At 43.4% G+C, this 13102-nt stretch overlaps 1 protein-coding gene across 1 annotated transcript in view; it reads left to right on the top strand.

The window, feature by feature from the left end:
* Positions 1-13102, top strand: part of wdpcp (WD repeat containing planar cell polarity effector) — a 112689-nt gene that overhangs the window by 19269 nt on the left and 80318 nt on the right. The window contains exon 2 of the mRNA XM_079513288.1: positions 9354-9432. Coding sequence (XP_079369414.1) covers positions 9372-9432 — 61 coding nt within the window. The 5' untranslated portion in view covers positions 9354-9371. The remainder of the gene's footprint in view (positions 1-9353; positions 9433-13102) is intronic.

Here is a 13102-nt window from a genome sequence, read left to right as displayed (position 1 = left end):
GTGTGTGCGTGTGTGCGTGCGAGTGTGCTGCCAGGCCTTCCTACTTCTCTCTGTTTCTTTCTCTTTCTATCTCTTTCTCTCTCAAGCAGTTACGTCAAGGACCTTGGGCGGTCCAGAACATGACCCGCTAAGAGAAATTAAAGAGAGAGTGAGAGAGAGAGAGAGAGAGAGAGGGGAAACTGAATGAATTCAAACTTGTGTCAAGATATTAATCAGAGTTTAAGACAGAGCATCATTTCAGAAGTTTTCAGTGTGTTCAGGTTGTACAGATATGCTGAGTGTTACATATACTCTTGAGAGTATTACTTTTGGTTTTTGTAGCCTAGGGCTACACAGTACATGCTTAATTTATACACGTCGTACACTGGTGTCCAGCTTATCTACAAGATAAGCTGTTTTTGACAGTTATCAAGCTTACATGGTTAAATGAAGTGGAAAGCCCTTGTACCCAGCCGCGCGGGCCTGTTTGGAGAGTCTACAGGAATAGTTTACAGGTGACTGCGCCAGTGTCAACATCACACTGAATGGCTTATTGTAGTGACATAATCACGACTGCCATACAAAGGAAAACCAATAGGCCTGAACTTGACGATTATTTTCATATTTTCATATTTTGAGGGGCGCTAGCCCCTCCTATGTCCAGTTTTGAGGGTTTGTATAAACACAAACATTGTCCAAACACTAACAGTGAATGCCATTGACAATGAATGGCCAGTTTTGAGTGTTTGTGTAAACAATCATTGCATAAACATTAAACACAAACAAACAAACATTGAAGACGAAGGTGAGGATGCAAAATTGTGATTGAGATGACGAATGATGATGTATGATGATAAGAGCGCCCCTCACTTCACACGGGTGTGATCTTTTTAAACATTAAATGAATCTCTATACGACGGTAAATCAACTCATCCAATGCCAGCATTCCTCAGCAGTTCCACAACATAAAAACACGCACACGTGTGTGTGAGTGTGTGCGTGCACACACACAAACACACGCACGCACGCACGCACGCACGCACGCACGCACGCACGCATGCACGCATGCACGCACGCACCCGGTATCAGCTCTCAGGGCATCCTTGGCATATCCCATGATGCTTTGCTCTGTTCTAGCACTGCAACGGACACATTTCAGTGTTCAGATTCTCTTTGTTTTCTTCCTCTCTCTGTCTCCTTTTGAAACGTCTCTTTTGTTTTGGGATTCTGTCGTTTTGATAGAAGTCTGTTCCCTCAAGGAAGTAGATAAGAACTGTGTGTGTGAGTGTGTGTGTGTGTGTGTGTGTGTGTGTGTGTGTGTGTGTGTGTGTGTGTGTGTGTGTGTGTGTGTGTGTGTGTGTGTGTGTGTGTGTGTGTGTGCACGCGCACTCATACTGTCAGATGTACTGCTTGTGTGCATTTTCCCGTGTTTCCTCATGTTTAAGAGATAACAAGAATTCATCAGAGGACTGTGTGTGTGTGTGTGTGTGTGTGTGTGTGTGTGTGTGTGTGTGTGTGTGTGTGTGTGTGTGTGTGTGTGTGTGTGTGTGTGTGTGTGTGTGTGTGTGTGTGTGTGTGTGTTCCTTCAGGTGTAGCACTTCGGCTGGCAGGCATGCATTAAGACTGAGTTGGTTGGACGTGCTGCTGCTTATTAAAAGTCCTACACTTGGCTGCCACTCCAAGGCACCTCAAACTAGAAAGAGCGCACACACACACACACACACACACACACACACACACACACACACACACACACACACACACACACACACACACACAGTTGGCTGAAAATGCTTTCTAGTCTTTTGTATATACAGTTGTTTGCCAAGCTGCCTTTGAGAGCCAAAACAAGACAAGGCGGGCACAGGTGAGAGGGAATCGTAGAGGTGGAAGAAGGGAGAGAGAGGCAAAGAGAGAAAGAGATATAGAGAGCCCCAATGATTCATAAAGCGCTTGAGGGAGGAGAAGAGAAAGAGTGTATTAGTAATGGGAGGGAGAGAGATGGAGAGAATTCATGCTTTGAAAGGGAGAAACAAAAAAAAGGACAAATTAAGAAGCCCCAAAAAGAAATGGAAACCACCTGCGGAGAACAAAAAAGAAGTAAAAGAATTAACCACTTAAACCTGCAGCATCCGTATTGAGGGAAAGCTTTTGTTGAAAACAGCAAAGAAGACACTAGTATTGAGCCCTGAAGGACGTTTACCTAATTCGTTGACGTACACCGAAAATAGCCTATCTACAAACTGTTAAACTGGCTATTTCGAGCATGTGACAATGTCATACGACAGAGTTGTCGGACTGTACTAAGTCCTCCACAAGGTAAGAGTGAGTATTTCTTTCTCATTTATATATTTTTTAACCATGCTTTATACTTTTTTTTTCTTTTGATTTTCTGCCCAATTTAGTCACTGCCAGCCCACCTACTGTTAGGCTGGGAGAGGGCCTCTCCAATACACAATTTGCCAGCCTTTTTTTTTTTTTTTTTTTGAAAGTCAGGAGGTTCACTGGGTGCGTGCATGCCTGTGCGTGCGTGTTTGTGCGCGTGTTTGTGCGTGTGTGCGTGCGTGTCTGTCTGTCATTGAGTCAGAAAGACAGTCACTCTGTGGCAGCTCTTTAACCCTATAATTTACTATACTTCACCTCACCTCACTAGCTGATATTGTTGCCTCAGGTGTGTGTGTGTGTGTGTGTGTGTGTGTGTGTGTGTGTGTGTGTGTGTGTGTGTGTGTGTGTGTGTGTGTGTGTGTGTGTGTGTGTGTGTGTGTGTGTGAGAGAGTTGATGTGCGCGCGCATTGGTGTGCGTGCGTGCGTGCGTGCATCATGTGTGTAGTGTGGGGTTAATTTTTCTATTCAAAGAACATAGAATGTATGTGTCTGAGTATGTGTGAGAGAGAAAAGGACAAGCAGAATTGCACTTATAATAACTTACCCTATTGGCCTGAATATAAGACTACGTTTTCTTTCAATGGAAAATCCTAAAAGACGAGGTCGTATTATATCGGGGACTAGACTATTTGACATTCAATGTTATTTTTCCACAAATGAGGGGGTTGTCTTATAATCAGAGACGTCTTATATTCGGGACAATACGGTACATTAATTCTGGCCTCCCTCTGGTGTTCCAGTCAGTGCATCCTGGACCAAGGCCTGAGAGGAGCCACCAAATGTGGACCAAGGCCCTGATACGCCCTGCCAACATTCTGGCTCATTTGCCTATGACCTACCAGTAAGCAGTGTTGTGAGTAACCAGATCAAATCTTGATTTACCTGCTGGTATCACAGTCCACTCAATTCAATATATTCAATCCTAGTGTCCCTATTTTGGTCATGTGATTATTGGCAAAAGGTTTGGGGATGGAAAGAAATAAGTTATAAATGTTGACCTTCACTCAATAATCCCTTTCTTCATGAATAGATACTGAAATTAAAATATAAGATAGATTATTAATAATTATTCATATTAACAGCCGTGTACTCTAGTGGGTACACAGCCATACTCACTGGAGGCAACCAGACACAAAGGTGTGCGTTTCAATTCATACACACACACACACACACACACACACACACACACACACACACACACACACACACACACACACACACACACACACACACACGCACACACACACACACATCGCCCAGAGGGGACAGTCAAGACACCGTGAGAGCAGACAGTGACACGGAGAAAGAGAGCGAGGGAGCAGACAAGGTCGTAGTTCCCGTGGCCTGTCTTTGAAAGAAGAGTCATGTGTTTTCTCCTCCTCTGCTTTGATGTGAGAGCAGCCTCTTTAGCGGGGTAAAGACAGGATACAATAACCTGGCCTCCATGCCCCCCAGCACCTCCACAACCCCCCCACGCCCCCTCACTGCTCCGCAGGGGGGACAGGTAACCCATAGTAACCCCGGCTAGAGATTAGAACCAGAGTGTGGCAGCTGGCCAGGAGTCGGGACCAATGTGACCTGCTGTGAATGGGGAGGGTGCACTTTGTGTTGCGTGTACACTGTGTGTGTGTGTGTGTGCGTGCGTACATGTCTGTCTGTGTCTGTCTGTGACTGTGCGTGCACGTGCCTGCCTGCCTGCCTGCGGGTTGACACGTATGTGTGTCAACCTTTTTGTGTGTTTGTATGTGTGTATGTTTTTTTTTGTGCACAGAACACACGTTCATGAAGTTGCTAGATAAACATGGATATGTAGGATGGTGAGTGTACCACTCTGAATACACTGAGCTCCAGTTACAGTTTACCTAAACACACACTGAAAACAGGACCAAACCAGCATCAATACATGTCCTTGTCCCAGCTTCCGCCATCATGTATATCATGAATGAGATAGAGACCAATTAGATGTTAATCATATTAGGTTTGGTCAGATTGCTTGTATGACAAAGTATGTGCTTGCCATTAGGGATGCACCAATGTATCGGCCGGTATCGGCCGGTATTTACCGTTATCGGTCAACATTGGTATCGACAAATAAACCTGACATTAACCGATGGCAGTAGCCGATATTTATATTTTAGTTGTTGATAAGCATACATTTTGCATTGGCTATGTTGGTGTGTTGGTTATCTGCAGCCGTAGGTTGCAGATAAGCTGTAGATTCTGAACATTTATTTCTTGTATGAAGATGTATTTGTTTCCCTGGCACAAAAGGGGGAAATATAAACAACACAAAAGTAAAGAAACAAATCAGTATCGGCTATCCGCTAAATTGTTATTTTAAACATCGGTTTAAAATAACATGGTTGCAATCAATACATTTTTCAAATTTTTCAAAAACGTTTTCGGGAGGCGTACCTTTGCACATAATGCTGGACTCATCACGTTGTCCTGGTATAGCGCCACCATGAGCCCAAATGTGTTTAGCCAAAGCTAAACACATTTTTCTATATTATTACTCCTACAGATTTTGTCCAAACTCAAACACAAAACAATATTCCACACAACCACAAATCAACGTACAGTATTGTGTCTGCACCTTTTCTAGTTCTAGTTTCTCTCCACATCATTAAGAAAATAAATCTACATAATACGTTTTATTACAAACTATATAGCACTGTAATATACCTTTATTAAAAGTATAGTACAGTGCTTTATATAGTTTGTTGCCTAATGACAAACAGAAAAAATAAGAGAACACACAAACATATTCCACCTCTAAATTTGCATTCTATTTCATTGTCAACAATCCCCATTGTCTCTCCTACTCTGCCATAGCAGCTTTTCAACACTGACACTTCCACAGAACAAAGACTGCTGGACCCGTTAGCCCAGTCAACCTACCAATAGCAAAAGAAAATATGTCTGAAATTGACTTTTTTTTTCTCTCTCCAAAAGGGCTGACTTTCCTGTAAACGAAGCTCCAAAAGAGCTGGTTTAGGAGAAGATGAAAGAATCCTCTTATGTCAGTAAACTCGTTATGGTCCTTCTAGCAGCTGCACACTGGACCCTGCCGTTTCCATGGTGCCCACTGCCCAGTAGTGTTATCTGTGTGTATTTTTCTTATGACTTGTAGTTTTGGTCGCTGGAAGTGGCAAAATTAGATTTTTTTTTCACCCCCTTCTGCCACACCAGCAAGAGGAAGAGGAGAAAGATAAGACAGAGTCCCCCCTCCTCAGCATTAATGAGAGAGAGGGAAGGAGGGAGAGAGAGAGAGAAGAGGATAGTGTGCTTTTTTTTTAAGAACACTATCAATGGCTCCCCGGGAATAGAGTCACACTCATAACGGATTACTAAAGCCTGCCGGTGTTGCACACTGAAAATAGCTGATCCATAATCTGTGAGCTTGTAGATCGGCTATTTTTGTTGCATATTTCCGACATAATGCACAACCAAGTATAAATAAGGGGAAGTCCACCATGCAAGGGTGGAGGTATAGCCTTTTATTTGTATTTGTAGCATATATGGTGCAAATTACTGAAAACAAAACCAATTTTGCTTTTTCTTCATTAGGCCTATCTTTGTCGGACTCGGGAGCAATGATTATGTTCGGCTAATTATTTTCTCTTGATGGAGGACAGCAAGCCAGCATGCAGTGAGGGATGCTCCTCCTATGTTTGAAGTTCAAACTGGCATCCCTAATTTGGGCATGTCATTGCAGTCGAAGATTTCAAGAATCTTACAATAATGCAGGGAATCTGCATACATCTGTAATTCACGTATCTCGAGAAATGTTCAACAACTGACTTCAAATTCGCCACATGTGAAACGTCGCAGACGACCCAAGGGAGTGCAGTGCCCAGCATTGAGTCGGTGGGATAGGCGCCTAGGCGGTTGTCCATAACCGCCAGAAAAACTTCCGGTCGTGGCCCAAATGAGCCAATTGAATTCCCCACACCTGCAATTAAGATTACTTAGTCAGTCTACTCTCCACAGCCAGTTTGCAATGTGCACTCTTCAGACATTCTCTACATGTGTACATTCTCTATACTGTGTAGAGTCACAGTATCCGTGGTTCATTATGAAAGTATACAAGGCTTAATAGTGGATAAGAATGTTCAGCCTGCACACTGCCTGGACATTATGCACTCTCTAAAAACACTTAAAAATGCAACTAGCGATTGAAGATTGTCTGTAATTTTAAATTTTATAAACAAACTATATTCTACAGATTTGTGTAGATTTGAATCTCCACTTACAGTATGCCACCAGGAGGAACAAAGTTATAACATTTTAATCATGTCAGTATGCCTATAGTATTATACTCTCACAGAGTTAAATTAGCCGCTTTCTAACTGTAACGCAATCCACACTAATGCAAAAGCTCAGGCATGACTGTTGTTGTGTTTCATTCCAAAGCTTGGTCATTTGTGGGCCAGTTTCAGACGACTAGGTAGGAACTAGGCTTTCTGGTAAGAGGAAAGGACTGTGGGAGAGTCAGGGACATCATATAGTGACTGTAAAGGACTGTGGGAGAGTCAGGGACATCATATAGTGACTGTAAAGGACTGTGGGAGAGTCAGGGACATCATATAGTGACTGTAAAGGACTGTGGGAGAGTCAGGGACATCATATAGTGGACTGTAAAGGACTGTGGGAGAGTCAGGGACATCATATAGTGGACTGTAAAGGACTGTGGGAGAGTCAGGGACATCATATAGTGGACTATAAAGGACTGTGGGAGAGTCAGGGACATCATATAGTGACTGCTGCAGACCTGTCCTGTCTTCATTAGCAGACAGTGATGTGTGTGGAATGCCGCCCGCTTCGTCTCGGCTGTCAACTGCAAAGTGTGCATCCGTCACTACACACCTGTGATGTGTGTATTTGGGACAAGATCACTGCCTGTGACCTTGGGGCAGTGTCAACCTGAGTTCACTGACGTACCCCCCCCCCCCCCCCCCCCCCCCCTTTTCTCTCTCTCTCTTTCTGTGTGTGTGTGTGTGTGGAATTGATTTGATGGTTTAATGATGTTGCTTATCCACTATTTTGTACTTTGTCGTACTACGAAAATAGCTCACTGGTCACATCATGACGTGTTGTGAGCTTAATGTAGACCAGCTATTTTTGAAACTTTTTGAAATTAGGGACACCAGATTGAAAGTGCTTGATGACGGGAACAATGAAAGGTTTAAATCTGATAAAGGCGGCCCTCGGGTGGCGCAGTGGTACATTCCCTGCCCACCACCACAGAGGTTGTGGGTTCGAATCCACCGTGGTGCATTATGACGGGAGGGAGATATTGGTCATTGCACATACTTCTACAGGCTGGCTGGGGCAACCTGTCAGCAGGCTGGGGCAGCACCTGTCAGCAGGGTGTGTTGGGGGGAACACGGGAGGAGTAGGACGAAGGCCTCACATCCTCCCGATTAGCTACTCTAAATAAACCAAATTTAAAAATCAGGTAACGGTAAAACTGTAAAGTTGTCTTACCCATGTACCTGTCTAAATACTTCCTTAATGTCAACGAAGTCCACTCCCACAACACCAGAGGGAGTTCAACAAACCATGTGCAACCCAGATTCGGTACAAACAAGGGATTCAATTAATTTCGCTCCTATGCCACCAAAATGTGGAACGCCCTACCAACAGTCATTAAGACATGCAAATCCCTTGACTCCTTCAAAACTGCTCTCAAAGGGCACCTACGGACGGCTGCAATTCGAAACTGGCACCCGTAAAATCTGAATCCCCCACCCACCCCTGTTTCTCCTCACTGTATATATTTATTTTCCCTTTTTACCTCCTATGATGATTTCTTTTTGACTATATAGTTGTGTATATTCGTACGTCCCTAAATGTTTTGATGAATTGAAAATGGTGGGCCCTATTGTAAACAAGTGTAATGCTTTATGGTCGTCCACTCACTGTTAACAGTTCTTGTATTGAGTTGTACTTGAAATGTACTGTCATTCTGCAAACTGTTAATAAATCAATCAATCAATTCCAGTCAGTGAAAACCAAATTAAATCTATTCAGAACCCTCCACCCCTTTGCTGTCCCCCCTCGGCTTTCAAAACTGTCTGCCCAAAATAAACAAACAATACGGACTGTCCACTTTTCAACACGTACAAGACGTGTTGAAAAGTGACAACGATGCATGCAGTCCCAAACCAGACGCACACTGAAGTGATAAAATACGAGTGTTATCTTAAGAGTGTGTTTGTTTGACCCCAAGGCCTCTTCATGTCACTCTACGCACTCAAGTCTCCACTATGTGCATGTGTTTTGTCTACTCTCTTCTCAGGCAGTTCACTCTTTCACTTTTTCACTCATTATTCCCGAATCCTAGAATCATCACTCTCCGTCTGTCTCTCTTCTTGCTTAATTTACACTTGTCACATGCTGATGTCGCTTCACCAAAAGAACCAATCTACAAACTAACAGTTTCTTCGAGTTTTTTTTAATCTTGTAAATCGGTTCTTTTCGGCAAGTGACACCATTAAGTATAAATTACATTTTATTGTTTTCATGGTGTGACACACTCACAGGACAGTAGGCTAGCTGTCTATAAAAGGGCCATACACACTAAATCTTTATTTGAGATTTATTCAGTTCTAGTGAACGGAATTGACAGGAAGAGGAGTCGTGTTGCCAACGTATTTATTACTGTATGTACACAGAAAAGTTATTAGTGTGTTAGGAATAACAACTACAGTAGAAGACAGTATATTGTTGAAACATCTTATTCTCTCCACACAAAACATTTCTTGTGGAGAGAATTGTGCAAACTTGAACCTTTCATTATTTCATCTGACTATGAACCAACTGTGCCCTTCAAATGAATCAATTAGACATTACAACTACATCAGTCAATTATCTCTCTCTCTCTTTCTCTCTTGCCAGATTCAAACAGTATTATGAGGAGCTACACTGGAATTTAGCGCCCCAGCGATGACGGTCTCTCTCTCTCTCTCTGTTTGCAACCTCAGGTTTCATCTCTCGGTCGGATGGCGTTCTGCTTGGCTGAACTGCACTTGTGGTCCACCAAAGACTCCCTCCAGGTCAAAGGTAGCACACTATCAGCACGACCCATCTCTCCGTCCCACTTCGTCTCACACAATCATCACTCTCTTCCCCTTCTTCTCTACCTTGCATTACATATGTTTTTACTATCTGACCCGCTCTCTCAGTCATCACCTATTCTCTCCTTGTCCTCACTTTCCCTCGTCTCACTTCAGGTTGTCATGGCTGGTGCATGCTGGTCACTATAACGCTGTTGATGTGCATTTCAGTTCATTGGTGATGGTTATCATAGCCTATAGAAACAATAGAGAAAGAAATCCCCTTTCTGTCAGTTTCTGCTTGTCTTAGTGACCAACAAAGTGCAGGTCTAGCACGCCCACACAATCTACGGCCACAATTACATAAACCTGTCCATATTTTAAGTCAAGTTAGCTGTTCTGCCGACAAGTACAATGTAACGACCAGATTTTGGAGTGATGTGGACAGTGTGTCAATAAATCCCGTAGGATCACAGATCAAAGGGAATCGGAAAGGTTCAATCCCTGGTTCCCCCTTGGTTAGTGTTGAAGTGTCTTTACTGTAAGCAAGACTTAACCCCTAACTGCTCCCGATGAGTAGGTTGGTGCCTTGCATGGGTTGCAATGCACGTTGTAAAGTGCTTTGGATAACGGCGCTATATAAATGCACCATAATTCACCTTATATGTGGATCCCGAGAAAGTAACTTTCCCAACACTGGTCAGTCACTACCACCAATGGCAGAGGCTAAGGGCCGATTCATACTCCTATTTTAGAGCCGAATAAAAGTCGGTTCGGCTCTGTAGAGCCTACAATGTACGTGGCGTCATTTGAGGTTCGGGGGGGGGGGCGGGTACCGTCCTAAAGTCGGCTCTTCGGTGCAACTGAAAATGTCTGACGAGCCGAAATCATTTCGGCACTACAGTGCCGAAACAGAGTATGAATCGGCCCTAAAACCCAAGGGTTGTATAGAGATAATGTTGAAAGTGGTGATAGGGACCCCTTTAAGTGTCATTGAATAGTATTCGCAGGTGGGGCGCATTATCCACTGATGAACGGCGACCAACACTGAACCCTGGACCTCTCCTTGGTCTTGTTGGTGTGGCCTAGGTCTGACTCTCCTGACAGTTGTTTTCTCTTGCCATCAGTCCCCACCCTCCCCACCCATCCTACACCTATCATTCCATCTCTTACCCCTCAGAGGAAAATGTCCTGTTTCTCCATTTTCTTGTTTTTCCTGCCTTCCATTCTGTCTCGTCTTTCACAGTCTACTGAGCTTCAGACGTAGATAGTGTCTCGCAGAGGCTGATGCATGGGTGTGTGTATGTTTGTCTGTGTTTGTACTTGAGTTTGTGAACGTGTGTGCGTGTGCGTGTGCGTGTGCGTGTGCGTGTGCGTGTGCGTGTGTGTGTGTGTGTGTGTGTGTGTGGCTTGACATGGAGTATATCCTATATGTACTGGTGGTGACTGCATGGTGACATCTCCTTATTTATTTGTTGTTTCTTGCTGTGTGTTTTGCTATCTTGCCAAACGGTGGATGGATACATCTGTGCACGGAGGCCTGGTTGGTGAGGTGTGACGTGCCCTATCACCTCCCACCTTCCGCTATATACCTCCACTGTAAGGCCTTTTCTTATTGATTTTTATAGATGACACTACCATGACTATATATACTGTATACGGTATATCTGTAAGACCTTTTTCAAGAACAGCCTGCCTCACATTCACTGTCGCCAAACATGAGTGAAAAATTAGGAGGATTCAAGGAGCCCTGACAGATGCCATATATAGTTTATAGATTTCATGGTTGAAAAAAAAGTATGTTGTCTACCTGTATGTTATACAGGTACGAACAAATACTGATTACTGAGTTCTCTACTCAGAATGAAATCTCTAGTTAGCACTAAAATTCCAATGTGTTTTGTGAGCTGGCCCTACAGATAAGCACTGCACAGCACTCGCCACAATATCAGGGAACTTGGGAAGGTTTGTGGTACAGTATGTTGCTACGCAACCAGACATACGGTATAATTGCGAACACAGTGAGCATTTACTATGAGACCCAGCAGATCATGTCTGTCTGTCTGTGTGTCTGTGTGTGTGTCACGCTGTAACACCACCCGCCCGCCACCAGATCACGCACACACACACACACACACACACACACACACACACACACACACACACACACACACACACACACACACACACACACACACACACACACACACACACACACACACACACACACACACACACAAACAACTTAACTTAATAAAAAAAAACTTAACTTAAAAAAAACTTAACTTAAAAAACAAACTTAAAAAGAAAAAACTTAAAAAAAACTTAACTTAAAAAAACGTAACTTAAAAAAAAAAAACCCTTAAAGTACGTAATTTATTCTAAATGTTATTGCAATTTACGAGCTGCGTTCGCTTCCCGCGTTTGCGCGTCTTACTTGTGTATATACAAACATTTACAGCTATAGGTACAGATATGAACACAGCAGTTAGTAGTTAATATAGTACATAAACAGCTTGGAGTTTAAGCAGGTTGGATTATTGTCGGCATCGGACAAGGACAAGGGTGTGTGTCCCCTTTTCAATGTGCTAGACCCCTGGGAGATGAATTGTTGAGGTGGAGCGCAACACCAGCTACCAGCTCACCGTACACTACTTAGCGCACAACTTAGTTACCCAAGCCATGCTACTCATAGACAGTGCCAGGGATCAAACCCAGAACCCTGCATTGCCCAAAGGCTCTACTGACTGAGCCTTTGGGCACAGTATAATTAATATAAGGATATGTTTTCAAAAGAAGAAAAGAAAATAGGTAATTCTAGTTTGCTGGAAATTGGGAAGTTGTATGTTTACAATAAATGTTTTTAATAAGGGAAGCCTACATATCCATCCGCCATCTATGCCTCATCACTAATCACTACAAAAACAAAGCTGGTATCGTCATCTTCCACACTTCCCTCCCATTTGACTTGACTGGTGCAACGGGCACCAAACCTCTGTCATTCAGTACAGGAACCCACCATTATACTGTATGTTTTGAGTGCATTGTTCTCGGTTGGACCTACTGTACGTACAACACCAGACTCCATCCCCGCTTCTAAGGGCATCCCAGCAGCACCTACTGAGGAACCTACTTCTCCTCCTCAGATTTGTCCGGCCTGACCTTGGAATAGAAGCGTTCTTTGACCTTCTGGTCACAAGCCTGCTGTTCTAACCCTTAGGTTACCTCTGTGCTAGTATCGCTCTGCCTACTGATACATCTGGGGACTTCTAAATGCAACATAGTTGCTAGAACAGCTGTGAGAACAGCCGCTAAAACCCTACACACACTGCGTTGGAACTTGGAAACCAATCCTTACAACTCCAATATGAAAGGGCCTCCTCCCTAAAGACTTTTGATTTGTTATGCAATGCAGGGCTTTTTTTACTCTCTCTAATTGGTTCTACAAAGTTTTAACAACGGAAGGATGGGAGATTGTCCTCTATAGTTGAGCAAAAATGTTTAGAGACTGCTCTACTCCTACTGAACTTTGAAGCCATGAAAACCTATTTTCAGGCTAAGGCCAGCATGATTTGGGCATTTCTGTCCATTTCACGTACGTATATGCCAATATGTATACACTATGTGGGACTGTGTATGTCGGGCAGAAACTTTGTATCTCTGTATTTCAACTTAAT

This window comes from Electrona antarctica (assembly GCF_951216825.1).
Source record: "Electrona antarctica genome assembly, chromosome: 10".
NCBI lineage: Eukaryota > Metazoa > Chordata > Actinopteri > Myctophiformes > Myctophidae > Electrona > Electrona antarctica.
The sequence above is the reverse complement of the archived record's forward strand: the minus strand, read 5'-3'. Positions and strand labels throughout refer to the sequence as shown.